The following is a 27,742-nucleotide window of genomic DNA, read 5'->3' as shown; positions in this document are numbered from 1 at the left end:
TATTATAAAAAAAAACCAAGAAATTATTATGTGACACAACAGAAAAGAAAGAGAAATGAGTCAGCAAAAAGTTGTGAGCAACGTTATTCGTTTTTATTACTTCATAAAATATACACAAATACTGTTGTAAATAAAAGTGTGTTAAACAACTGTACAAGCTATCAGTACACAATACATAAAGTGAAGTCCCCGTCGTCGCAGCCTCTTCTCTACCATCCCCAACCCAACAGTTACAATGCCACTGGGTCATGGTGGCCTGTACAAAGGTAATTACACAGTACACTGCTATTTACACATCCCTGCAATTGCATCAGCTGTTTTCATCTGAATGACATCATCAAGGTTGCTGGAGGTTGAAATTTCAAGGTGACATCAAACTATTGGTGTATCATTTTTGCAGAAGGAATATTGAAAGCCCTATGTATCACATGAGGTGGACAGACAACCTTTGAGACAGAACAGAAGGCAAAAATATAGGATAAAGATAATTCTAATAAGTTATAGGACGATGAAATGAAACAGATAAGAAGAAAGAACAGAAAGTTACTTCTGACAAATAAAAAATAGTTTAACATAAATACCAAAAACAAACAAAATCATACAAAGACAACATGAATCTTATATTCTGAGCAGGGATACACTGCACCACGTTCTCTCTAACACACTCTCACAGACATGCACACACATAAAATGTTGGATGACCCAGCTGGCAAAGCAACAGTAGCCCATCCCACATAACTAATACCTAAACTTCTGAACCCCGTTTTAGTCATTAGTATGCATTTTTCTACTTTACATCTTAAAACAAATAACCACATTTTGGCTTTACATCAAAATAAAAAATATTTACAGTGGAGTAAACATTTGAAAAAAGAAAAGAAAAGAAAAAATCATTGGATGCCCCAACCCCAAACTGTAATCCCCATCAGAGCCTCCCCACGAACCCAATGACCTCCAATAAGAAAAGAATAAAAAAGGTAACATTAAGAACTATCATAAAAATTGCAGCCACTATTTGTTAGCCAAAACGGGCAGCTATGGTCTCTGGTCAAATACGCTGAGAATTTCCTGAGGAGCTTCCCTCAAGACTTGGGAGTGTGTCTTTGCAATATCTATGGTCATTCTTCACCTTACCCACTCACATTAAAACCAAACAAGAACACGCAATTCAAAAAACGGGGGAAATCGGGTCAGTGGAGGTTTTGGTGGCTGAGTTTTGAGGGACAGTACATCATCACAACATAGATGGATGAAGGGCAAGCAAGGACCAATTGCTACTTCACCAGAAACGTTACTCTACAACAGCTAAAACATCACTTACTTTTCCTTCCAAAGTTATCTCTCTTTCTTTTCGTCCACTACCCTTGCACCTATCGCTCCCCACCTACCTCTTCATCTTTTAGCTGTTAACATCTTTCAAATGTAAAAAGACAGGAAACCCATAACGGGCTCCAATTTAAGACGTCCTCATAAAAAGGTAAGACGACATTCACAGAAAAGTTGTTTTTGCTCTGTTGAAACTGAAAAAGATAAATCTTTACTAAGCCTATATCAATCACAAAGTTGACCTTTGAGGAGAAACATGCGTGTGTCCCTGATACCTTTTTGCTTCTTTGATGCCCGTTCCTTCACATTTGTCAGACAGAAGGTACTGAGGGAATGCTTCGAGGAAGAGGGGAGCAGGTCTGAGCAACCATGGAGCAACAATGGTGTAGCACTGTCAGTCGTTTGCATTTCGTATTGTGGTGATCCAGGGTTCAGTAAAGAGGGTCCTTGAGAGAGTGCATGTGGGATGCCATCATGTACTTCCCTGGATCTTTTAAAAAATTTACCGTCCAAAATATCCATGTGTCCATTGGCAATTATCTTGAAATAAGACAAGGTAAAAAAAAATAAAAAGGACAAAAAACCGGAGCCATGAATATACCTTGCAGCCCTGAAACAAGAGGCGGATAATTAGTTATTTGATCAGGTAAGTAACATATTAGTGTATTTCTGTGGTCAGCATGTGAACAAATGAGTGAAACTAGACCTCACCTGTCAGTTTCATGTGCATGCAGAGCCAAAGCCTTCTACTTGCCCATGTGCTCGAATGGCACGCTGACCTGCAAAACAAACAGAATTAGACTCAAGAGGAAGCATTAGTAGCCGAACTCTGTCTCACACACATACAGCAGGCACAATGATGACGGTACACTGAATTAACATTGGTATTTTGTCATGATATGGACATCACCCAATGAAACCACAGTTTTAAACACACCACTGTAAATACTATTGATTGTTTCAGTGTTAGAAAGAGTTACGAAACTGTCATATCACCTACATCTGTTACTAAAGGTGTAGCAAGTCAGAGGTAAGCCATGGTCTTATATATGTACAGATGTATTTAACTTCATCATTAATGTAGAAGAGTAGAGTTGGTTTCAAAACCATGTGATGGATTGCAAGGTAAACAACAAAATCTCTTCATTTAGAAAAAAAACAAACTGTATTATATGTATTATTATGGTATATTACTGAGTCACATCACTCAAAAATATAATTTGAGTCCTGAGGAGCTGTGATTAACCAAACAAGTTGTGTGTTTTCACCTGTGATGTAGAAATTCTGGACTGGTCGTGGCGGGCTGTGAGGTCAGAGGACGATACGTTGGCGGGAGCCCCGCGGTGGAGCCTCATGCTCACCTTCCTCTCCCTCTCTGCGCGAGAAATTGCACGTGGCGACGTGTTCCCTGAAACGATGCATAAAATTGAGGGCTGACCACATCTGGTGCAGACATTCGAGACAGAAATCCCTGCTATGTCGGAGGAATTTAGCAATTTAGAGGGAAACTCACCAGACTGCTGGACCCGCGAGGCAGGGTTGGAGATGGCCTGCTCCGGCCCATTCCTCACTCTGTTGGGAGCGCTGGGGTTGGGACCAGGGGGGAGGCCTCGTGATGCAGACCCTCTGGGGGCTCCTCCGATTCGCTCGTCCCTCTCATCTCCCGGTCTCCTGTCCCGATCCCCATCCTCAGCTGTCCGACTGGCGCCCTGACAGATGAGAGCAGTTACATTAAAGCTATTCCAATGAATAGACTGTCTACCATATTCTGTGCCATATTTTAAGTTAGAAACACTTAGTCATAAACTCACAAATTTGAGCATGTTCCAGTCAAAGACATAATCATAGGAGAAGCCCTGTCGGTGGAACAGATTCCTGAAGAGTTGCCGTAGGTAGGAATAGTCCGGCTTGTCGTCAAAACGGAGTGAACGGCAAAAATTCAGGTATGTGGAGAACTCGGCTGCGGGAGAGGAAGTAATGACAAAAAACTCAGATTACAACACAACATAACAACATCGCTGAATCAGTAGTAACCTTTGACTTTGATTAGATAACATTTGCATTGTTAGGGTTCAATTTCACACGAAGGAAACCTGACACTGCTGCTGCAGCAGCTAGTGTCACAACCACAGCCACTGGTATGCTGCAGCCTCAGTACACGCAGGCAACACAGACACATCACTTACAAGGGTATCCTTTGCAAAGAACCTCGATGGGCGTGGACATCTTCTTCTCACTGATTCGCTCATACTTCTGTCTCTTGGTCGCAGCCTTGAGGCCCTGCCAGGGGAGGGAGCCCAGGTTGAAGTACATGAGCACATAGCCCAGAGACTCCAGGTCGTCACGTCTGGACTGCTCTGTGGACAGCAAAAAAATAGGGAGACAGTATATAAGAGTGAGCGAAAAAAGCTGCAGGATAACCCCTAAGTGGAGTAAACAAAGGACCATTCACCTAAACCCCATTTACAGTTTAAAAAGATAAAACCACTGGCCTCTTCAAACACACCTCTTAAAGGAAGTATACAAAGTCACAGGTTTCAGTAGTTTGTAATGGCCACACAATAGTCACCAACCCATCAATGAAATGCAGCCAATTGTCAAAATATGAGAAATGACTTCCCTTTTCCATAAAAGAGGACTATTGGCTCTATTCTGGAGACATTAAGAGCTTTCATGTGATACTGGGGTCTAGTGATCTTTTAAGATGTCACAACGACGATTGATTTTCCTCCACATGACTACAGATGGAAAATAAAAGAACGGGGGTAATTATTCTATTCTATTTCAATATCTATGTATGAAAGATAATGGCAGCGCAATGAGGTCAATTTGTGCTAGAGATGTGAACAGTTTCCACTACATGTTCACTTTGTACAGAGGAACATGTCGCCTGTTAATCACACAACACCAGAAATTAAAGTTGCTTATTGGAGTGGAATAAAATGAGCTATTCTAGTGTGTAAGCAAGGTATGGGCATCACAGCACTCGCTGCCATAACAGACTGATCAAGCTCCACATTCAAATGGGTTTCTTCATTTTAACACTTCAAACATCGACTCCTGAAACTGCTGAAACAGAGACAGCTCTATCCCCTCAGAGTTTCAGCTAATGTCCTCGGTTGTTCTGCCAACCATCCTTTGTGCTCATCTATATCCCTCAAGTTACTATCCAACCCAAAGTCAATATTATAAAAACAAAATACAGTGATAAATAATATCATTTATTATCATTTTGTACAATAAAATGAGATAGGGTGTGTGTTTAAATAAATAGTTAGACATGAAAATAGTCTGCAAAATGTTTTATGGAGCATTACACTGAAATGGAAAAACCACTACAGGCCTGCTTTCTATCCCAGTTGGCATTTCCTTCATTCGCTGTGTCACGAGCTCTGTTCCTTTGCATCCGCTAAATGATCTGATAGGGTGTGTATAAACAAAAACACTGATAAAGAGATGAGGAAGATCCAGAATCAAACAGAGCAGAGCTAGTTAAACAACGGTAAGAACCCCGGATTTAAAAATCACTGAATATCAACATGTTACTAACTAAAACTAAAAAGCAAAAAGAAAAGCTATGTGACTGGAAACTTTACTTTTTTTAACAACAACTGGTGAAATGTGATGCACTGTGTGCGTTGTGTTAAGGGAGATCTCATAAGCCGGCCCTGATGTATCACATTTAACGTGGAGTTTAGAGGCAGCTGTCAAAGTGGAACTACTGTGTCACCCTGATGGAGCAGAAGACTTCGTTTGCCTGTCACTCAAAACACCAACAAATACTTACAAATGTCCTCATTTCTTTTCCGTTCGACAGAAAACAACAAGAACCGACCTATTTCCTTCTGATTTACATACCATTACCCACACATTTAGACCTTGCTGCCATGGCAGCGACGCAGAATGTAAACAAACAAATCACAACACATCTGAAAGGAGCTTTCTAGGGCCAACAGACCTGCCTGAGAACATGTGTGAATAACAAGGTCAAGCAGCAACAGCAGTGCTGTCATGAGGAACCTAATCCAATGTTCTGCAAGACAAGTGACAAACTAGCACCACTTCTTGATGCTCAACACACACACACACACACAAATATAGCCTTCGTCTTACCGATTCCAAGATGCGTGTTGATGGAGGCGTAGCGCGCCGTGCCGGTCAGGTTCTTGTTCTCCCTGTAGGGGATGTGCTGGTGTGTGCGGGCATCACGGTACTTCTTGGCCAGGCCGAAGTCGATGATGTACACCAGGTTCCCCTTCTTGCCAAGGCCCATCAGGAAGTTGTCGGGCTTCACATCCCGATGGATGAAATTCTTGGAGTGGATGTACTCGATGCGACTGATCTGCAGAGCACAGGTGAGACAATGATTGATAAAACGGTCCGGTTCTGCAACACAGAACACCAATCGTTCTGATAAAAAGAAGAGAACCTCGTGGCACTTTCATGGTGACATTAATACACATCCACACGTTCAGATCATTACATGTTACTTGCTGTCAGGCCCGGCACTTTCCTTGTTTTCCAGTTTTCTAAACTCACTGAGCAGCAGTAGGTGCACTCAATGCATCAAGACCTTGAACAGACTAAGGCAAAGAGGACAGCGGGATATATGGAGACAGGACACGACAAGGTGACGACCCCTGGCTATAAGTGGACAGTCCAACACCCATATAGAGGACTGACACAGCAACTTGGCTGCAGTTAGAACGAAAGGTTTGTTGAGTTGTGCTTCAGAGAGCTATCCATGAAATGAAATATCTAGGCCAAGACAAACAGAGAGGCCTGAATCCTGCAGTACAGAGGATGCACAAGAGCAGTGGTGACCAAAACATGTATAATCTTTAAATAAGCCTTAGGGGAATCATGTGCAATGTTTCAATACGCGAGTGTGTGCGCCAACAAATACAAGTTATTCAGGTCATGCACATGACCTAGTAGGATCTCAATACTACATCTCTGTATTGTGCTTATAAACAGAACTGTTTCACTTAGTGAGATCTTGACTGAGGGGACTGTGAAACTGTCCTAATTCTCACACCCCCCAAACTATTCAGAGACAGGACATACCATCTGGTCTGCCAAAAGCAGGACAGTCTTCAGGCTGAACTTCCTGGAGCAGAAGTTGAAAAGGTCCTCCAGACTGGGACCCAGCAGCTCCATGACCATCACGTTGTAGTCCCCCTCTGCGCCACACCACTTTATCGAAGGAATACCCACTACAATACAAGTTTTTTAACCAGTTATTATTCACAGTTGATATTGTTGCAAATATATGATCATGTATGGTGCATCAACTCTGTGAAAATGGAATTACATCATAATGTTGAGAAAATAACAGTGCTTCAGACATAAAGAATTAACTGTTGACATTTCCTGTGGGTTTAGGAGGGAGTCTGTGTCTGGAATATTATCCGTGACAAAACATTTTGATGTGGAATGCGTTGAAAAATCTAGCCGAGCATGTCAAAGCTGTGTTCACTTCCTACCTCCTCCTTGCATCATCTTGTAGAACTTGCTTTCGATGTGTAACTGCGGGTGTTTGGTCTTCACACATTCAAGCTTGATGGCTACCTCCTCACCGGTGGCGATGTTGGCACCTGACGAGACACACACAGAAAACAACAATTAAAAAAATTAAATTAAAAAAATACAACCAGACATGTCTGAGCCATGACAACTTCACCAGTACATGTGGCGATGGATGAATGTGAAGGAAAATCTGACTCAGTGCCCAGATTAAAAGAGAAATTAATGGTAGAGTATGAAAAGAGACTGTCCAGCAACTAATGTGGAAAGAACCTGAACATTTGGACAAAATGGAAATATAGCAAAGGCATGCAAAAACAGAAAAAAATGTTGTCCGTTTCCACTTACCAAGGTAAATGTCTCCGAAGGAACCACTCCCTATTTTTCGCCCTAGCCGGTACTTGTTCCCCACTCTCAGCTCCATGGTTGCGAGTCGTCACTGTCACAACACACAGCACAGATATGGTTAGAGGAGGGCAAAAGACACATGACACTAGGGTAGTTAGACCTCTTCTTTACTCTCACACAAACATTAAAGAAGAGGAAAACTCAGCTGAATGTAACATCAGACTATTTCCTCGACTTTGCCCGAGTGGTAGAATGAGGGACGATACCCTCAAGAGCCAGTCAGCTGCTCACATGACGACCGTCAAGGCCAGACATGCTGAACTGACCACGTGTTTGTGTGAGAATGTAGCCTAAGCAGGGCTAGTTGATCAGCAAACAGCTGTCTTGCCTCCAGAAACACACGATTAGATTTGTAGGATGGCTGGGAGGGAGGGGGAGGTGGCTGCACCGAGATCAACAAACACAGGGAGGAGAAGAGAGAAGAGAAAAAAAAAAATACAGCAAAATGCTAGTTGCTTCTTGGAAGAGGAGTGGATCAGAAGAACCAGCGGCTGCATCAGGACTTGGCGCACACGAGGAAATGAAGTGTATCTTCTGAGCCGAGCTGCACGTGATGCTGGAGCAGGATCATCATTTATTTAGTACTCGCCCTACCACGCCACATTGTGCAGCCACTGCAAAAGCAAGACTAAGCTCTCTACTGTTCTGAGCTGGCACTGCCAAGGGAGGGAAGGCATGAGCAGCCACGGCGCGCTGGCTGACTTTATCTGTGTCAAGGCCCTCAGACAATTCTGTGCAATGAACTTCAGGAGGCAAAAAAAGTGCTGCAGAGAATCATCACCAGCATCGGCGCATTTATCAAAGAGATTTTTTTATTTCCCAAGCAGCAATTTGGGTTCACTACGTAAAAACACACCGTGCCCTTAATAGTAACAGTGGACGCCTGTTCCCAATGGAGCTCAGCTGTGTTTTCAAATAACAGTTCATGTCAGACTGGGCGCTATTAAATAAGTACACGTCACGTGCTCTATTGACAATTCAGCAGGGACGCATATGAAACGTACCGTGTCGTCTCTCCGGATCTCCGTTTTGTACTTTCAATGACCTGAATCTACATCCTCTATAGAAAACATCAAACGGTCTCATGACAACATCTCAGAGAAATTGCAAAACAAAGCATTCTCAGACAACCCAGGTTTTGTGGCCATGCCAACTCAAGCAAGCAGAACACAGTCATCAATTCTGCAGAGCTGGTCCTCTGCAAACAGCCTGCTTACACCCAAACATCCCTCTCTCACAACATAAATCATCTCAGCAGTTAATTGCTCGACTGTAAAAAAACAAATAAAAAACAAAGTCACAAGATGCTATAAAACAGTCATGTCAAATATACCACCATCTACTGACTGCAACACATACAACTTGCGTTGCTCTGTCCTCGTTTCAAGTGACAACATCAAGTGACTCAACCCACAGAAAGACACGGGGCCTACAACTCTGTCGGTCGTAGCTGACTGGGGGACAGCCGGCCATAGTGGATGTGATGGAGGCAGATGGATTTGGGTTAATAAAGGGTTAGGTTTCATTACACCAAAAGGCTGTCTCGTGTGATACAGTCAGGGAGTAACATTATAAATCAAAAGACCACAGTGCAAGTTGCATTGATTAATTAATGTATGTTTGGAGTATGTGTCCCTATGGGTTTAAGTGAATATTTCCTCATGTGTTCAATCTAAAAAAAAAAAAGCTTTAGGGAGGATGTAGTAATGTGAGGATATGTAAGATGTTTAAAAACTTAGCAACAATGTGAAGAATGCACTAAATGTTGTTTCCAAATTGGCCCCAAGTGAGGAGTAGCAGGTGGTACTAGGCTGTCAGACACTTTGGAAAAACAACATGTGCCATTGTAGTAGTAGCTGCCTGAAAGATGGGGAAAGTGTTGCTTCAGTTGGAGTCCCCAAAAGTGTGGCCGATTTAGTATTTCTAGAAATAACACAGACACACTCGTGTAGCAGGGGTCCTGGGTGGAAGTGACAAAGTTAAGTCCGAGAGGAAAAAACAAGTGAGAGACTCAGAGGATTTCACAATCACACGTAGAGCCGAGCTGAGCGGTGCTACGCCTCTCACAACCAGACAGCTGTCAGTCCACGGCCAACTCTGGGCTACAAACTACACACCAAACACACGAATCAATACAACAGCGACACAAACAACACACAATGTATTTGTTATGTGCGTGTACTGGCGGGTTTCCGACTGTATTTTTCAGGTCCTGGTTGCTAATCTTTGAGAACCGAGTCAGTTATGATTTACGATACCGGACCAAAAATATCTGCTATAATATTACATTTAACAGCGTTTGTTAACAGTCATAACGCTCATATCGACTCATTTGTTTGAGTAAAATACGGTAGTAATGCTAGAAAATAAATAAATACCAAGCGAAGGCATTAAGGTTAGTTAGTGTTAGCTGCTAAGAGTAGGCTAGTGGAGAAACGTTAACGGTACCGTGGTACGTGCTGCACCACCAACATTATCAAAAAAATGTTTAAAAAGCTATATATGTGTGGTTATATCGGACTTCGCCACATTTTCTATTATAGTTACAACCAACCGCACCCATGTACTGGACCAGCCTGTGTAGATAGCTATCCTTACTACTCGCCCCCTCCCCCTCTCGCGTAAGCCGTGAATACAAGCCTCTAATTCGGCCGAATCAGGCCGCTTTTCCCCCTCGGTTTCCCCGGTTCCCCGACCCGCCACTCACCCGATACTGGGTTCGTCTGAGAGCTGGTTCGGTGGAGCTTCTGATCCGATGGTTGTCAGCCGGACAGGGGCCTGGGTAAAGGAGGATGGGAGCGGATTCTGGCGGCTTTCATACCCCCAGCTCGGAGCTCTGTCGTCGGTTGCACTCCCTGTTGATAGTCCCTGAGAAGCTCGAGCAGCACGGGCGGCCGTCCTCCACTCGAGTCTGTCTCCCCCTCTCGTTACTTAACAACACGCCCGTTCACCACGTCGATGATGTCATCCCCTGGATGTCAGGGCACCGTCATTAAAGAAAAACGTCACACGCAACTGCTCCTTCCTCCAAACATTATGACCATTAATTCAGCAATTATCAAGTTTGTCTAATTATCAAGTGTCTAATTGTCACTTCAAGCGACAATTATGAGTTTACACAGTCAATCCGGTCTTGTTTGCCATGCACTACACAAACGAATATAACATAATATTCAGCAATTATAATAATAATTGTATGTATCAGTTTGCACAAGTGTCTCCAGTGTGATTTCTTGGCAAACATGAAAACTGATTTTTCCACCAGTACACACCTGCAACTCCTTTATGACTCTATTTGAGCCAATATTTATTTGGATCAGGGTCCTGTCACAAAACTTTTCTCTGGATTGAAGAAATGATCTGTAATATTGCTTCTGGGGCCAGTGGTACCCACTACACACAATGAGAAGGAAAATAATTTCATACAGTAAGCAGTGGCTTACTGCAGGATGACGTGGGTGTTAAATAGGATTGGTTTGTGGATGGTAATGAGATGGTGACAGATGGACATCCTGGCTTGTTTTGCTGTGGCCCAGTCTGTGAACAGTCATTCCACCTGAATGTACTTTCTCTGTCATACTCATCGCTACAACATGCAGTACCAGGCATTGCCTTACATTGGAAGCACACAATGAGGTCAGGTTAATAGATAGTGCCACACTGTGTGACATCAAGACCTAAACGGATAAAGGACCAGTGCGTCAACACAGAACAAACTCCCAAGTGCTTTTCAAACACAAATTTCACACACTAAATAAATAACAAAAATGAACACAAGGACAAATGTAGAAGCCAATACTTTCATCTTTATTAATCTTGTTCTCATTTGTTTAAATAAATTTTTCCTTTGTAAAATCTCAAAACGAAAACACTGAACAGGAGTGTTAAAGCCTGTCTTAATTTAAAACGAATACACAACAACAGAACATTAAAAACGTACGGTAACTCTTACTCTGCATCTGTAAACAACCCGCCCCACCCCTCCCTCCCACTCCACACAGTTTGATAAGATTTGGCATGTCCATTTTCTCAACGCATATGCCTTCAGCTCTTTGTGTCATTAAAATGTTCTTTTTTTTTTTTTATTATTGCAGGTCGGACAATAAAAAAGACAAGTCTGCTAAAAAAACAACTTCAAATGAGAAAAAAGCATTAGTGCCAATATTTCTTAACACACAGTCAGCAGTATATTGAATGCACTCAAAACATTTTTGTATAGACCTTCTGTATAGTAAGCAGCCTTGCCCACATTATGACAGGCAGTAACATGCACACACACATTATCCTCACATTCACACACGCACAACAACTGTGGTGGTTTAATCCACTTACTTGGTCTCAGTCTCACTCATACTCATGTCCACATAATGTGTATGATACTGCACGCAGTATCGACACATGGAGAAATGCAACAAAGCCTCAAACTGCCAGCAATTAAACATTTATCACTGCAACAGTAACAAACATGTTCAAGAGAGAATAACAGAGAAAGAGTGCGTGAGATACAACAGTAGGAGGTCAGCATTTTGAAAACAGAACAATGACATTTTTCAATATTTTCACTGTTCAAAAAATTAAAACCATACATACAAACAAACAGAAAAACAAACTTAACATACACAGTAAGATACAGTTCTGTTGTCAATCAGAGCTGTTTGCATGTGTTTGGATTCGGTCTCCATCGTTAAGGGGACGTGAATACAAACTGCACTTGAACCTCACATCATGTAGTAGTTTTAAGTTCTCTTATACGATGAAGGTAATGCTGTTTACAGTGCCCATCTGTCTGAAGGCTTGTCTGTATTTGGTGTGTGCATGTGTATGTAAATCTGCTGAAAAGTCCCCTATTTACTAAGCACATAGCAATCCAGTCAAGTCTCTCAGACCAACTGACTTTTCATTCTTTTTCAGGTTTCAAGTCTAAGCAGTTGAAATCTTCATCTGTGGAAAAAGGCTGTATACACATCTAACAGTCCCTGCATTTGTTTATATAATAGCTTAAGTCTGGCCACAAGAATGTGTGTAAGCATGTCTCACATTTCTGCTTTGTGTGTGTGCACATTAATATGCATACCATGTATATGTATGCACATGTGGTATATGTGTAGTACATTAATATGCATACCATGAAAATGTGTGTGTGTGTGTATGTGTGTGCTATCGGTACATATGTATCCCAGTGTATGTTGTATCAGTGTGTCCAAACCTACACGTGCAAATGGAGGGGGCTCATCAGATGGAATCAGCTCCTCCTCCCAGCAGGTCGCCGGGTAACAAAGCGGCAGGGCTGTCCATTTGGTGCCTTTCCTCCATTTGCGGTGCCCCCCACAAGCTGCTGCTGGGGTATCCAGCAGTCATGCCCCCCCAAAGCCCAGACCTCCCAGCCTCTACTCCCCCGACGCCTCCTCCCTCCCCAGACCCATTGGTGCTCCACTGGGAAAATATCCCCAGCCCAGGTCCTTGGGCCGAGGAGGTTTCTGAAGAACTGCCTGTACCATCGAGACTTTGCCAGCCGGAGCCGGACGACCGCACGCTACCTAGAACCGCTGCTCCGCCTTCTCCTCCTCCGCCGCCATTTCCGTTTCCACCTGAAGCCGTGCCTGCTGATGCCCGCTCACTCCCTGGGGAGCTGCCTCCACTGCTGGCCACAGTGGTGCCTGTTCCAGATGAGCCCTGCGTCCCACCGGCCGCAGCCCCTCCTGAGCCGGCGCCCTCTGCCCCTCCAGCCTGGGAATGTGCAAAATAGCGAGCGACTTCTTCCTCACTCACGAACTCCGCCAGGATTGTGGTGTTGCCCAGAACACACCTGAGAGGAAGTTACATGTTCTTTTTTAGATCGACAGCAACGTGCTCAGTGTTCAGTAAGTGTGTATTAAGGAGGTGACAGGTTAACCTACATGTGCAGTGCACCCTGGGCCTTGGCTGCTTCCTGCCGGCTGCTGTAGCGAATCAGAGCGCTGCCCTGGGTCAGGCCAAGGTGGAAGGTCAGCAGGGGGCCATGCTGCATGCAGATAGTCCGCAGTGTGGAGCCATCGATCTGTAGGGAAAGCATAATAAAGGTTAGGTGTAAAAGATTTAATGTATGTGTGTGTTATGAGAGAAAAGCTTGAGTAATTGTCTGCAAAGTTAGCAATTACAGGGACAAAGAAAGGTCAGAAAATCTGTGGGGTTATACAATAACAGTTATATGTTTGAAGAAATGTCAATGAATAAATAATGGAGGTGAGACTATACTGGCTTTACTGGTCTGTTATCCTGTTACAGTAAGATACACAAGACATGCAAGCCTATGAACAAGAAGACTGAATTACTGTAAAACACTAAATCTATTACTAAAATAAAATTTCACCTAGACTTTCTAGAAATTTCACATTTCCATCTCTATCCTTTTCATGTGGCAGTGTCATACCAGTGTCATTTGTGCAGGCTCTAATTGATTAAATGGCTCATCCAACTTCACAATCCAATTACAGACGGATCACGCATCATTCTGTCTCATTTGCATAAGACAGACTGAAGGGGAATACAGATGAATGAGCACAGGGGGTTTAACGCTTCTGAGTTCAAACCCTGACAGTGTGTCTGAGAGGCTTCTTTTCTTTACAGCCATGAAGACTTCCGCTGTGATGACAGGTTATAAAAATGTTGTAATTCTACGCTATACGTGCAGTTTACTTATGTGACATCTTTACCTGGATGACTTCCATTTACAGACAGCAGGATTACTAGTGGTGACAGAGTGCTAACAATCAAAACCCCTGAAAATTGCCCCTTTGGTATCTTTTTTCTCACTCTTTACCTGAGGCGTCAGGTTGCTCAGCAGCAACCAGCAGCTGCCTCTGGAGGCCACACCGTCACTCCAAGCTGAGCCTTGAAAGACAAACAGAAAAGGAGTGAGAAAACAGAAAAGAAAACAAGAATGAAACAATCATGTCACAGTTGATGACTGAGAGATTACATTGAAGATTTAACATTAAGACAACTTTCTACAAAGTTTCATGTCACTGTAGGCAGACCAGTGCACAGCCATCATGTCGCTGTCGAAGACTACGTTGACAAACGGTTAAAAAATAATAAGATCTTTTCTCGTAAACAGTACCTGGCCCAAATCTTGACTCTTGATTAATCCCACCCCCTCCCCAGCTTCGGGCCAACCGTGGGCCTCCACTACCCCAGGGGGAGGGCGAGGTCTGCTTCTGATTAGTTAAACCGGGAGGGGGGCGTGGCAGCTGCGAGCTGTTGCGATTGGTCTTCCACAACTTGTTTTGTCCGATGGGCTCTGGGGGCCAGCTGGGCTTGTACTCCGAGTACTTTCCTGAGGAGGATATGAGGAGGGTGGGAGAACGAGGGGGAAAATGAGTTTTGACAAACACACCACAGAACTGGGAGTGGAGAGTTCACAGTACGGCTAACCTCCGAGGCATCTTTGCAGAAAAGACACAACACAACTCGAGCAAAATCCAACGTAAACACAATAATAGAATATCAATAAAGTAACAGTATATCACGATCAATTATTTAAAAGATACCTGTGCTGTGTGCATTGCTGAGGGGGCTGTCTGAGGCACTGTAGGGCCAGGCACCAGGTGAAGGCAGCGAGGTGTTGAGGGAGGGGTTTGGCCCTACAAAACATTACAAGTTTAAGTCAACCAGAGTACAGATGGAGTACACAAAGAGTGTGTGAGCTGCACTGTTCATTGAACCTTTGATCTACGACTTCCTGTCAATAAATAGTCAATTTATGAGACAATAATTCTAGGCCAGCAATATACAAATTACACGGTGTATAAAAGTGCATGGACAGACTGTCTATGTGTGTTTAGAGGTTGCAATTCATAGAAGAAAAAATCATATCAATCATAAAACAAGGGCAGAATTTCTTTCCTGGTCTGACAATATACTTAACATGAGATAAACAGCCAACTGTCACAGGTACTGACAGTGAGTCCATTTCTGATTTTATTGCTGCTGGCCCTATAGATTGTTCCATAGTCAGACTAGCCATCAGGGGCACGGAGAGAAATCCCAATGAGCTGCTGCACTGATAGGTCAGTCGAAAAAATCTGAAACACCAGCTAATGGAAATAACACAATACACTCACTGCAGCGTGTCAGAATGGCCATAAAAGCCCTATTAAGAAATAATGGGTTTCTGTCCATGAAACATGTACTGTAAATGTTAATGATTAACTTGTTTCAGTAAGTGTTGAGTTTTACACGCAGTGCAATCAATTAAAAAAGGCTGGCCAATTCTACATATTTAACTGCACATGAAGACCTTATGCAGTTGAGGTAAATAAAAATCCTGCTTACTGTTAAGAATAAAATGCTACAGTTGAAGATATGAATCTTTTTGAAAGAGCAATGATCTATTGAAGAAGTCTTGGCTGACCAATGGTGTAACTTCATCACTCACTAAGTCATGGACATTTGCGGATGTAGTGCTGATCCATGGCTGCCCCAGTCAAAAATAGCTTAAGAATCCCCAGTAAGCCCCCGTCATCTATTTTTTTGCTTTTAATTGAGGCAGAATTCAAACTTCTGTCAACACAAATCTCATAATTTTGGAGATTTATTTACAGCCTAGTTTATAAAACCAGCAACTATGTTCACTGGAATATTGGGACATTTAGTTAAATACCTATGTTGTCTCGCAGTAACTGGTGGTCAGAGTCATTGAGGCTCGGGGGTCCTGGGGAGCCAAGAACACTACCAGGAGTCATGTAGGGATCGGACTCGGGGTCCCCACTACTCTGGATCCCCTTCCAGGGCACACCGGGCTGGAACTCTGTCATTGGACAACAGAAAACTTATTGACTGATTGAAATGATGAAATGCTATCATGCTGCTGCTATTTGTACATCATAAGAACATAACCACTCCCGTGGTTGTGGCTATGTTGATTCTTCTGGATGTCTTCATGTATTGAACATTTAATCGGGTCTCCTCTTACCTCAAAGCTTTTAATTAAACATTGGTTGTAGAATTAAGAGCGAATTAATGTTATCAGTTCTTGTTCTTTCTTTAGGTAGTAAAATGTTACTTGCTTATAAATATGGAGTACTGTCTACATGCAAGTCTGAGGCTGTTGGTCATGAGGTAGCAAGTAGCAGAGAAAGACATATTTACCAGGAGGCCAGCTTGACGTGGCAGGTTTGTTCCCCATTTTACTACCAGGAGTTCGGTGCCAGCTGTCTGCAGAGCCCTGTGGGGGAATCCCTAAGCCATCACCGCCCAGCATTTCATACTGGGAGTAAGGGGATCCTCCTCTCACCTTTATAGAACTGGGTAAAGGACCTTCAGAACGGCACACGAGAGAGAGAAATAAGGTCAAACAGATTGACATGAATATGTTTCATATCATATTCAACCGACACTGTGAACAAAAGGTGATTGCCAGTACAGTTAACACCAGATTGACAGCAGTGTGGGAGGTGAGCTTTGCCAAACTGTGAAATTTGTCTTTGCAAATATCTTGTTATGAACCATCTGTTGACCCACCATTCTTGTGAAGGGTTGTGTCAGGGGGAGAGGGAGCTGGGGAATGTCCCTCCATCATCCATTTGAAGCGGGACTGCTGTCCTCCCGTGTCTTTCATCCCTCCCATCATGGGACCGAGCTCAAGTCCTGACAGGTTTCCACCGGGGGCAAGCCCTGAGTAGAGGTCAGTGTTAACATAAATTACACAGCTACTGGACGCTGACAGGTGAGCATACCTGCATGACATTATCCTGAGGCACATTCCTTTGACTTCCGATCTCCAAAAACCGTAACACAGGATTTTACAATGCTATTTTGACAGCCTAACCAACCATGTATACAAAACCTTTCATCAGATACTTACAGAATTGATTGCATATTTTTTAACCCACAACAACACACATTAGACTCACCAGAGTACATCCCTTGCGTTTTGGCATGAAGGTCTGATAAGGGCCCCCCCATTCCAGGATGCGGAAGAGAGTCTACCATGGGCTGCTTGGACAGGCCTCCTCCCAGGTGAGAGGGGGACAGTTTGGAGCTCCCTCCTCCTGCAGCAGCTCCCCCAACTCCACCCTGCTGATGCTGTCTCTGCTGCTGCAGAATAGCCATAATCCTTGCCAGCTAAGGAGGACACGATTCAAGAAAACAAATCGCTATTAGAATAAATGCAAAGTACACCGAATGTTCTCAGGAAGGATGTATCACAGCTACATTGGTTGAGGATCAAAAGGTGCAAATAGCTCTGACCGAATGTGTCATGTCTGTGTGGAGAACATCATCATGCTCACCTGCTGTGGGTCTGGCTGCTGCCTGAGAGGCTGTGGCTGAGGGAACTTCCTCTGGTTCTGCAAGAGCTGCTGCTGTTGCTGCTGCTGTTGTATCAGGAGTTGACAAGCCTGTGAGGAGGTGGGGTGAAGATGGATCAGAGATGAAGGTAAAAATAGCAAATAGTGCTCAGATAATTATACTGCGAGTGCTCGCAAGGGTGGGATTACTACAATTTACCATGTGATTTAAGATTTATTCACACAACAGCAGTCTGCGTCGAAATATTTTTCCAATGTAATTTATCAATCTGTCAGGCAACAATCTCGGATTTAGAAACGTACCAGATGGAACTGCTGCATGTGGGGGTAAATGTTGCTGAGCATTGCTAGCTGCTGTGGGGAAATTTGAGGGGGGAACACTCCTCCCCCAACACCACCGACCCCTCCGACACTTCCAACGCTGCCAACACCTCCTACTCCTCCAACCACTCCACCCACACTGCCACCAGGAGAGGGCATCTGCTTCAGCATAGGACCCGGCACCTGTAGGCCACAGGAACTGCTTTATGTAGTGTCGTCGATGCAGACACTTGGCGTTAGCGGAATATGAGAAACGTTTGTTCACTCGAAATGTATGAATGATAAAACATACTTAAATCCATCAGTTACCGATTTCAAAACTATTCTTGCACATCATTAAGTCAGTACAAGGTGCATGGGATCACAAACTATTGGCTGGGCACACTGGACAGTGTTATTGGTATCTCTTCAGAGGGCCTTCAGCTATTTGTCTAAATGACAAACTGAAATGTTAATAAAGCAAGTAAAAACTGTGTGGGGGAGATTTTGTTTTCTGAGACTTTTTCGTAAATGAAAACAGAATTGATTGTTGGGTCTTTGCTAGAAATGTGCATGTCAACAGGTGAGTACTGATTCCCATTTTAAGCAACTGCACCGCATGACGGAAAGACACTTCAAGATGCAATAAGGGCCAAGTGAATTAGACGGCTAATGTGTCATCTGAGTAATGCTGGGGAAATTTAACCTGTGAAATATACACAGGTGAAACAGTACTAGGAAACAAAAAGAATGAAGTCGATTTCATTATACCAAAACATTGTGTTCATGGCCTCTTAGAAGCTGCCAAGCCACAAAGTGTTCAGGAAATAAATGATTCTGTTCAGCAGCTAGCAAGTCATACAAACAACACTACTACCACATTGACATGTAGGCTTCCTGCATATCACCTATGTGATTATGTTAAGTCAACACTGGCAGGACTCAGGAGACCCTCCATCTCTCTTGCATTCAAATTCATCCTGACTAATAGCATCAGAGACGGCAGACAACAGACCTGAGCAGACAGGAACTGATGAGGCACTTGAGCACGTAACCCCTGGGAGGGGTTCATCTGATGCATGCCAGGTTGGTGCATCCCTCGAGGCTGAGGCATCCCTCCGCCACTGCCAACAAACACTCCATGGCCACCCATCTGGCATTTAATGGAAACCAGTCCACTAGTTACCACAACTCACACTTGACATGGATTTTCACAGCCACGTATCATATGTTGTTGACATGAATATCAAAATAAATACACTTGACTGCCAACTTTAAAAGTGTAAGTGTAAAGTGTAAAAAGTGACTTAATAAAGGTTAGCATTACAAACAGACTCGCACCTTTTCACCATAGGGCCCCATGTCAACAGGACCCATGTCTTTGGAACTAGGCATCCGGTAACCTCCACTTCTTCCTCCCCTTCGCATCTCTCCATTATAGTCAGTTATTCCTCTCTTATCTCCTTCCATCTTTTTGTCATCACTTGGGTCGTCGCCCTGAGGAAGAACAAAGTCATTTAGAGGCCTCGCGCTCATTTTGGGATAGCAACAATATAATCCATTCATCACAATGAAATCATCAATGAGTAATTTTAACTGCTAATTCTTCTTTAGTGACTTGATATCTTACCAGAAGACCCATGTTTGAAAACTGCCGTGACACTGGGTTCATCCAGCTGTCGCCGCCTCCACTCTGAAGAAAAGAAATTCAAACATTTTTCTTTCAGTCAAAAGCAGAAAATAAAAAATAAAATTGATCCGTCGGTATTAGGGAAAGATACAAAACAAAATGAACTACTTTATTTTTTTTATTACACTGAACCATAAGATTCTGCGTCACCCTGTTTGTGGGTCTGAGAATGTTCCCTACCTTCATGTTGCCTCTCTTTCCTCCATGAGTCTGACCCCAACCTCCAGAGTTGAAGGAGGAACTGCTTCCCTGGGAGCTGGTGCTGTTCCAGACCCCCCCACCACCATCATCTTCCTCATCCCAACTGGGGTGACGGGAGGCTGAAACGGATCCTTCTCCTTTCCCAGCCCAGCTTTCCATTGACTTGGTGCCTTCAGCAAAAACAAAACATGATAGATTTGGAAGTTCTGGTTTGAAAAATTTCCATTCAAACTGAGAGATGTATAATGTTGTTTTGTTTGAGGCTTAGCATCATGTCTTGAAATGATGAGGTAACCCCAGAATTTAGATCTTGTAATGTGAATCAGTGCTCTTACCAGGTTTACCAGGGTTGGTTGAAGAGTTTCCCCAGCCAGGCGTTTTGCTGGGTTCATCTGGCTCCCCCCAACCTGACGCTGCTTCTGACGTCTGACCCCATGCAGCTGTACCATTATCCACATTTTGTGAACCTCCTCCCCACATACCTAGACATAGGATATTGAAAAACTAGCTTTTAGAATATGCCAAAGAAAAAGTGTTTATTGTGTGAAACTAAAATCAAGAGTCAGTGTATATGTATAAATATATTTGTGCTCAGCTGCAGCTGTTTCTGATACATGAAATCAATATCCTGCACAAGCAATTGTAAGATTGCAACATCTCAAAGAAAAGTTTTTTTTTTTTTAACAATTCAAATGCACTACTGCACTACTTTGGGTGTGGACTTGGCAAAAAATAACTTATTTATACAACTTATTTGTAATGATCACCCATGCTTACCCACTGCAGTGTTGCCAGGGTTTGTGTCCCTATTGTGCTGCAGCCCCTGCTGCCTCCTCGGTGGCTGCTGCTGCTGCTGCTGCTGCTGCTGCATGGGTGGTGGTGGTGGGGCCGGTTGACTGTGGCTTTGGCTGGGCGCAGCACTGTTTTTGTCCCACAAATTCACATTCTTGCTCTTGTAGCGGTTTGGGTCTCCCCAAGCTGAAGTGCCGTCATCAATTTCCATTTTACGACTGATGGACTGAGGAGAGGGTTCTTCCCAGCCACTAGGCTCCAGGTTATCCCCCCCACCTCCAGAGATTTGGGGGATCGGGCCAGAGGTCCAGCCCGCACTTTGGTTCTGATTCTTGGATGGTGGACCTCCACCTCCGACATTTGACCGGCTGCTCCACCCTCCTGGCCCGGGACCTCCTGGTGGCTGCGGGCCCTGTGATTGGTGCTGCTGTTGATTTGGGGCTTTCATTGGTGCCACTTGGCTGTTTGGTATCTGTGCTGATGATGTGTGGGGCTTGGCACTCCCCCAGTCCTGGTGGGATTTGCCTCCACCCACATCTCCCCCTCCCCATCCTCCACGCTGAGACCCCCCTTCATCAATATTGCCCCAGGAGGATCCCTCATCAGAGTTGCTTCCACCTCTGTTTCGTCCATCTCCCCACCCACTTGCAGGTATAGAGTCTCTCTGGTCTCTCTGGTCTCTCTGGTCTCTCTGGTCTCTCTGTCCCCAGTCTCCTCCCCAGCCACCTGCTTCACCTCTTCCAGTCCCCTTCCACCCCCCTTTCCCTTTATCCTCTGGACCATCTGTCCATCCACTACCCTGTTCTCCAATGTCTCTCCTGTTTCCTCCTCCTCTGTGATCCCTCCATTGCTGTTCTTCAGTCCCCCATCCTTTCTCCTGTTTTTCAGGAGGGAGATCACCCCAGCCTCCAGCTGCCTTTCCTGGGTTGCCCTCAGCATCTCCTTCTGGCATCCCTGGCTTCCTTATAGTGCTACCAGGCATGTGAGGACCACAGGTGGATTGTGTTGCACCACCATCCCAGCCATCCTTCACTGTACCAGCACCAGAGTTTAGGCTGGACGTGTGATTGCCAGAAGATGGATCATTAGGTATTGAACTTGTGTTGGATGGGTACCCGGGGCCACGACTAGTGGTAGTGTTCATGGTTGCTGATGAGAATGCAGAGGAGGATGAAGTGCTTCTTTCATTTCTGCTTCTTTCGTTTCTGCTTCCTGCTCCTGTTGCGGTGTCCAGGTCCCAGGCCACGTTCTGCCGAATCTGGGTCTGCCCCCAGCCCATGTTGGACAGAACCCTGGGGTCCAGGTCAGATCGATTGAGCATGCTAAGTAAGGCCACGTCAGTGTTGGAGTTCTGTTGGGAGCGGTGGTGCGCAGACGAAGCACGGTCCTGGTCCTGACTGCCACCACTCCCTCCTCCACCACTTCCAGCTATGGAGCCTCCTCCACTAGAGGATGAGGGTCCTCCACCTCCAGTGCCTCCATCTTGCCCTCCTCCTTCACCCCACTCCCCAACTGCCCCGTCCCCACTTTCCATCCCTTTCTGATTGTCCCAAGCTTTTGTCATAGTTTCAAACTTTGGTGTGGCAGAGTCCGGCAGAACGCTGCCACCAACCCCTACGCTGCTTCCACTACTGCTGCTGTTGCTGCTCCCGTCTCCTCCCCTTCCACTTCCTATTGCTAAGTTACTTGAACTTACACCTCCCGCTGTGCCACCCCACTCTGCATCTGAACTGCCTCCTTCCCACGCTCCCTGAGATACCACTGGGGTATTTGAGCCACCATCGTTTCCCCTGCCCCATGCTGCCTTTTCACCCTGACTACCAAAGCCCCACACATTCCCTTCCTGCCCCTGAGTTCCAGTTCCCCCCCCCCCCCACCCATCTGCCTGTGACGCACCTGCACCGAGGTCGGAGGACGCTGGAGGCATGGATCTCCAAGAAGAAGTGGCAGCTAATGCGGAAGAACCAGAAAGGTTACCGTTCCCGTCTTCGTCGACACCAGCCGGCCCACAGTCTCTCTCATCACCACCTTCTTGATTTGGTCCTGCTCCTCCTCGTGCTCCCCCGCTTGAACCCGGATCCGCCCCTGGGTTTCCTAAGTGCTGCTGTGGTTCTGCACTCCTGCCCCCCACAGCTGTCTCAGTGTGCTGCTGATGAAGACCGGTTTGATTCACAGATGAAAGAGGGTGAGTGGTGATGAGGGTGGTGCTGGCAGAGAACGAGGAAGCTGAAGTAATGGACGAGTGTTGTGGGGGGCTGTCACTAGCCGAAGTCGACGTCCCACCTTGCACCAGAGCAGGCCAGGCAGAGGGGTTCATGTTGGGGTTGAAATTGGCACCAGGGACACTGCTGCTGCCACCCAAAGGGCTCTCCTGAGGCCCAGGAAGAAGATGGGAGACTTTGGAATTGTAAAATGCTGCTGATCCGAGCCCTGCCTCCACCTGAGAGGAGGAGGAAGAGCCCCACACACCACCACTTGACGGAACACATTCATTAAGCGAGGAAGAGGAGGGAAGAGGAGAAGAATGAGGCGGGGAAGGATTGTCCATGTTCCCTGTTCCTCCTCCTGCTGCTCCTCCCTTCTGCTGGATGTTTCTCTCACTCCATGAGGCACTACTGTTGTTGTTGTTACTGGGGCAGTCCTGCTCCTGCACCCCTCCTCCAGCCATATCAGAGCTCAGTTTGGCCCCGCCTAGGATGCTCGGCCAGTCCTCCAGGTCAGTCCCATCCACAATCACCTTCCCGCAGCCCTGAGAAGAGGACTGGCTGCCAGAGCCTGCCCCCCATGTGGAATTTGCATAAGTTGAAGTAGTAGTAGTAGAAGAAGACGACAGAGCAGCGACACATAATGAGGATGAAGAGGAGTTGGGGGGTGAAGGGGACGATGAACCCGGGTTGGAATCTATGTGAACAAAATTGAGACCAATAATTTAATTGACAACTCAAGCACTGACAATACAAACTAGTGAACAAACCAACTGGTGGTCCCAGTACTACAGCTTACAAGTCCCTATATTGAATATGTCATCATTGTCATGTGTACAAGTTTAAAACTATAATATTATAACATCAATTGCTGGATGGTGTACCACTATAAACCCTGCCCATGGCTGCTGAGTAAACTTAATTGCTGCTACTTTAAGACACAAGTTTATCACAGTTAGTGGCATCATGTGTTACTAGTAAATGTTATCATCTTTTAGTTTGGAAACAGTGACCCACCCGTGCCTCCAGCTGTGCTTGCATTGGGGTTATCTGCTCCCTGTGAGGAAGCAGGTGGGGTGGCAGCCCAGCCACCGCCTCCTCCTCCTGTACCCCCTTCCCCTCCTCCTCCTCCGCCCAGCAGCATGGAGGACAGCGGCGGCTGGCCCCTCTTCAGTAACACTTTATGGTCCTGCTGGCAGCGAAATCTCGGTGGAACCTCTCTGGACATGTATCGCTGCTGCTGGGAGCTCTGGCTTCCAGAGGGAGAGGAGGAGGGCTGTCCGTTGGCCACAGCAGTCCGCTGCTTTGCATTGTTCCCACCACCAGGAGGAACTTGTGCAGAAACCCCAGCTGCACCAGGACTGGGGGATGAGGGAGCAACAGGGCCAGGGCTGGGGGACACTGAGCCTGGGGTGGCAAGTGGCTGGGGGCAGGAGGGCTTGGCTGATTCTGGCACTGAAAAATGCAAATAATAAAAGGGTGTGAATCACTGGTATACTTGAAAATTGAGGCATGCACATGTACAATACAATTCTATGCAATAACAAATTCCCTGGGTCACCACAATACAAAACACATATCACAGTGGACTGTCCTAGTAACAAACAAAAAGAAACTAAACATACCTTTGATTTTCTGTTCTGGCACCTGAAATACAAAGAATATTTTAGTCTTACATAGGGCAGAGGAGAATTTCCTGGTGGCAAATGATAAAGAACATTTTGTTTTCAGATCACTACATGAATACAAGTATGAGGGAGAAAATCTGTTACAGAAACCAAAAAAGGTCACATTTGATATTCACCATGTCAAAATCACACCCAAGGAAAATTGAAAGAAATTAAAAAAAAAACAAAAAAACTTCTAGTTACCAGAGTGAATATTCAAAATAGCCAATTAATTGAGAGTATCAGCTCTAATTCAACAAGTGAGTGGTAATGAACTGGAAACTGCATCATAAGCCGTTTTCCCACTAAAAATAGCGGGTCGACGCGGGTTTTTTAAACGCGGGTCGACCCGCTAACAATCGGCATTTGGCCCCTTTCCCATTGACCAAAATGAGCCGAGTCTGACCCCCCGCTGGGGGATCAGACAGAGCATAAACCAGTCGCCCCGCTCTCATCCGCGGTGCAAGAGACACACAGTCATGCCACAGCCGCCCGCCGCGGAGTGTCCGTCCGCCGAGGCAGACTCTCTGGCTGGCTGACCTGAGCACCAGGACCGCGGAGGACAGAGAGTCTGCTGCGGCCGGATGACGGACGTCCGCGGCACAACACGTCAGTTAAACAGACTGTCGCTTCTTTTCTTTTCTTTTTTTCTATCGTTTTTGGTCAGTGTTCTCTGATGTTTTGATCCCAGTCTCGGATGAGAGCAGAGCGGAGCAGAGCTTTGTTTTGGTACGTGATATGAGACGCGACCGGCGCGATGACGTAGCGTCACGTAACGTTCAGTGTCATCACGTAAATTAGCGGGTTGACGCGGGTCTGGCGTTCCCACTGCAAGCCGTTCGGAGCCGAGCCGATTAAAGGCGATTTTAACCCGCGTCGCTTGCCGAGTCGTTTGACCCGCGTCGACGCGGGTCAACGCGGCTCGGTGCGCCTTTCCCACTGCCACCAAAAGCCGATTGTTAGCGGGTTTAAACGGGTTTTTTGGCCAGTGGGAAAGGGGTAATAGTGACAATTTGCAAAATAAAAACACAGGCAAAGGTTGGTGGCACTGTTTACCTTCTGAGAGGTTTCCCTTTTCTTTTTATCTTCTTTCTTCTTTTTCTTGTCTTCCATGAACCACTGTTCCCTTTCCTGATTCTCCTGTCTGTGAGGATACATGTACACATTCAATTATTAATGCTACACATCAGGCCTCACTTAAAGTAACTTAAAACTCACAAAATAATAGTTTTTTCACACATACACCACTTTGTTACAATTAATACTATGATCAGATCTGTGCTGCCTGGTAATGCACCTACACAGTCTATGTTGTTAGGAGTGTAACGTTAACCTGGGGCAGGCAGCTTGACAACAGCCCGTGGTAGTCTAGCTTCTCACTGCATAATTCATTAACCAGCAAACGATTGCAATTCCAACCAACAAACAACACGGGCAACAGCCAAACACACAAGTGACTCCAAACTCTACATTTCTGGAAATGTCAGGGCCTCTTGCATTACAGACTGAAAAGGCAGCATGATCCAGATCATACTAGCTTTAATGTGTGTGGATGACGGGATCTATCCGGTGTTATCAAGGACAAGCAATGGCTGACCCAACACCTACCCCCCCATAACCCTGCGAAAAGTAAACATATGTGTTTGAAATATGCAAATAACACAGCCCATACCCCCGCCACGTGAGCCTGTTGTGTGGAAAGCAGAGCATGCTCCAGAGAGCTGGGGAAAAGCTGGACAGTGTTGTGTGTGGGGAAGCAGAGGGCTCTCAGATATCAGAGAGCTGTAAATACGACTGGGCCCAGTGTGTGTTAGCTAAGCTGCACGTAATTAGCACCATGTCATACAGCGCTAATGCAAGCTAACCTCACAACTTATGGCTTTAACCCCTCTCTGGATAAACAACCAGCCTTTCACGGTTTGGTCTGTGTAATGTGTGATAAAATGTTTTGTAACAGCATTAAAAGCAAAACGACCTGGATTTCGGGGTAAATACGAGGCCAAGAAACAAATAGCTGCTAAGTACGGTCCACCAGAGGAGCTTTACTCGAGCAGGCGAACAGCTAACTTAATGCTAGTCGACTTCAACGCAGCGGTGAGCGCGGAGCCGCGACCGAGGACCGGGGTGTCGCGGGGATAAGCCGTCCCAGAGCCAGGTGCCTCTGTCGGCGCTCACCTGTACGCAGCAGACTGCGGACAACAACAGGCACGTCACACTGGCTACAGACATGGCCCCATGTTTGCAAACACAATGCATTCCCCTTCGTTTACACGAATGGCCTTTTTGTCTCGTAACTTCAGCGGGTACAAAAACACCGCTGACAGCAGGTCGGTGAGCGCACGGCGAGCTGCCTCGTCGGTACCCACGGCCGACGGACAGACGGACGGACAGGGCCAAATTAAACGACGAACTTCGGTGACGTTTCTTCAGCCCTGCGACGCACAACAAGCGAAGCTCCTCTAAAACTGACAAACCCAAACGTTGTTGGCTGTACGGCGGTAGAAAATTGTTATAAACGACATTAACCAGCACACATATTATGAACGCTACCAAAGCGCACAACGTTTATGTTAAAAAATAAAAAATAAAAAAACTCACCTCGGGAATCACGTAGGACATAAAGTGCTTCTGTGCAAAAATTCTTGCAGACCTACCGCTAGCAGGCTAGCACGGCAGCTAAGCCCAGCGAGCGAGTTCTTCGAGGCTTCCAAGGCTAAACTGAATAAGAAATGACATCACCGAAAGGCGAAATGTTAATCGTAGAAAAAAACGAGGAAAGGCGACTATCCTTTATGCGCGACTGGAGCTCTCAAGCTGTAAACAAAACGTGCATAAACCCTTGATGACTGTCAGACGCTGTATGATCGGTTAGTTTACTATCGGCCATTTTGCTTCTGTGTGGAGGTTTAGCAGCAGCATATGATATCACCAGGCTGCTTGTTGATCAGAGAGGGGAGGAGGAGCGGCGCGCGGCGCTCTGGCCGCCAGAGGGCGTCCGGTGGCCACCGGAAACATGACGTCATGCACGCGGAGCATGAATAAGTAAACAAATGGGTAAAAATAAATACATAAATAAATAATTAAAGTAAAAAAAAACTAAACAAAACAAAAAACGGGATAAAACAAACTGGACAAATTGAATGAATACATTGATATGTAGGCTACTTGTGACGTCCTACTTTAGTAACTGCAATTTTAGTTACAAACATTTTAAAATCATAATTCATTTCAGTGGTGAATTATAATTAATCTTCTTCGTTCTATGAATAGGAATAATACTAAAAGGTATTTTTGCCCCTGTGCATTTCTGTCGCTTTTGGATAATTATTTCACTATTTT

The 27,742-nt window shown here is 45.3% G+C and overlaps 2 protein-coding genes across 4 annotated transcripts; both read right to left on the bottom strand.

Annotated features, from left to right (window-relative positions):
- Positions 1 to 21: 21 nt before the first annotated feature.
- LOC310990299 (casein kinase I) lies at positions 22 to 10,153 on the bottom strand. 2 transcript variants are annotated; one of them, XM_083977630.1, is made up of 11 exons: positions 9,968 to 10,153; positions 7,201 to 7,291; positions 6,813 to 6,923; positions 6,394 to 6,542; positions 5,440 to 5,668; positions 3,513 to 3,683; positions 3,138 to 3,286; positions 2,840 to 3,035; positions 2,595 to 2,734; positions 2,038 to 2,105; positions 24 to 1,936 (listed from the first exon to the last, which is right to left on the bottom strand). In XM_083977630.1, exons 2-10 carry the CDS (start codon positions 7,274 to 7,276, stop codon positions 2,073 to 2,075), a joined length of 1,254 nt encoding a protein of 417 aa, XP_083833756.1. In that variant the 5' UTR covers positions 7,277 to 7,291; positions 9,968 to 10,153; the 3' UTR covers positions 24 to 1,936; positions 2,038 to 2,072. The 2 variants fall into 2 exon arrangements, with proteins under 2 accessions (XP_083833755.1, XP_083833756.1); XM_083977629.1 differs by having other exon boundaries at positions 22 to 1,936; positions 2,595 to 3,035.
- A 906-nt stretch (positions 10,154 to 11,059) lies between these two features.
- On the bottom strand, positions 11,060 to 27,290 carry tnrc6bb.1 (trinucleotide repeat containing adaptor 6Bb.1). Of its 2 annotated transcripts, XM_083977612.1 has the most exons (21): positions 27,002 to 27,290; positions 25,460 to 25,547; positions 24,362 to 24,383; positions 23,754 to 24,191; positions 20,518 to 23,433; positions 20,076 to 20,222; positions 19,720 to 19,910; positions 19,480 to 19,542; positions 19,191 to 19,346; positions 18,865 to 19,002; positions 17,853 to 18,053; positions 17,532 to 17,639; positions 17,154 to 17,364; positions 16,762 to 16,914; positions 16,390 to 16,557; positions 15,902 to 16,048; positions 14,790 to 14,882; positions 14,360 to 14,575; positions 14,060 to 14,130; positions 13,158 to 13,297; positions 11,060 to 13,066 (listed from the first exon to the last, which is right to left on the bottom strand). In XM_083977612.1, exons 2-21 carry the CDS (start codon positions 25,514 to 25,516, stop codon positions 12,493 to 12,495), a joined length of 6,210 nt encoding a protein of 2,069 aa, XP_083833738.1. In that variant the 5' UTR covers positions 25,517 to 25,547; positions 27,002 to 27,290; the 3' UTR covers positions 11,060 to 12,492. The 2 variants fall into 2 exon arrangements, with proteins under 2 accessions (XP_083833738.1, XP_083833739.1); XM_083977613.1 differs by lacking the exon at positions 17,853 to 18,053.
- Between the last annotated feature and the right edge of the window lie 452 nt (positions 27,291 to 27,742).

Source organism: Trachurus trachurus (assembly GCF_905171665.1).
Source record: "Trachurus trachurus genome assembly, chromosome: 8".
Classification (NCBI taxonomy): Eukaryota; Metazoa; Chordata; class Actinopteri; order Carangiformes; family Carangidae; genus Trachurus; species Trachurus trachurus.
This window is presented reverse-complemented; position numbering and strand designations above follow the sequence as displayed.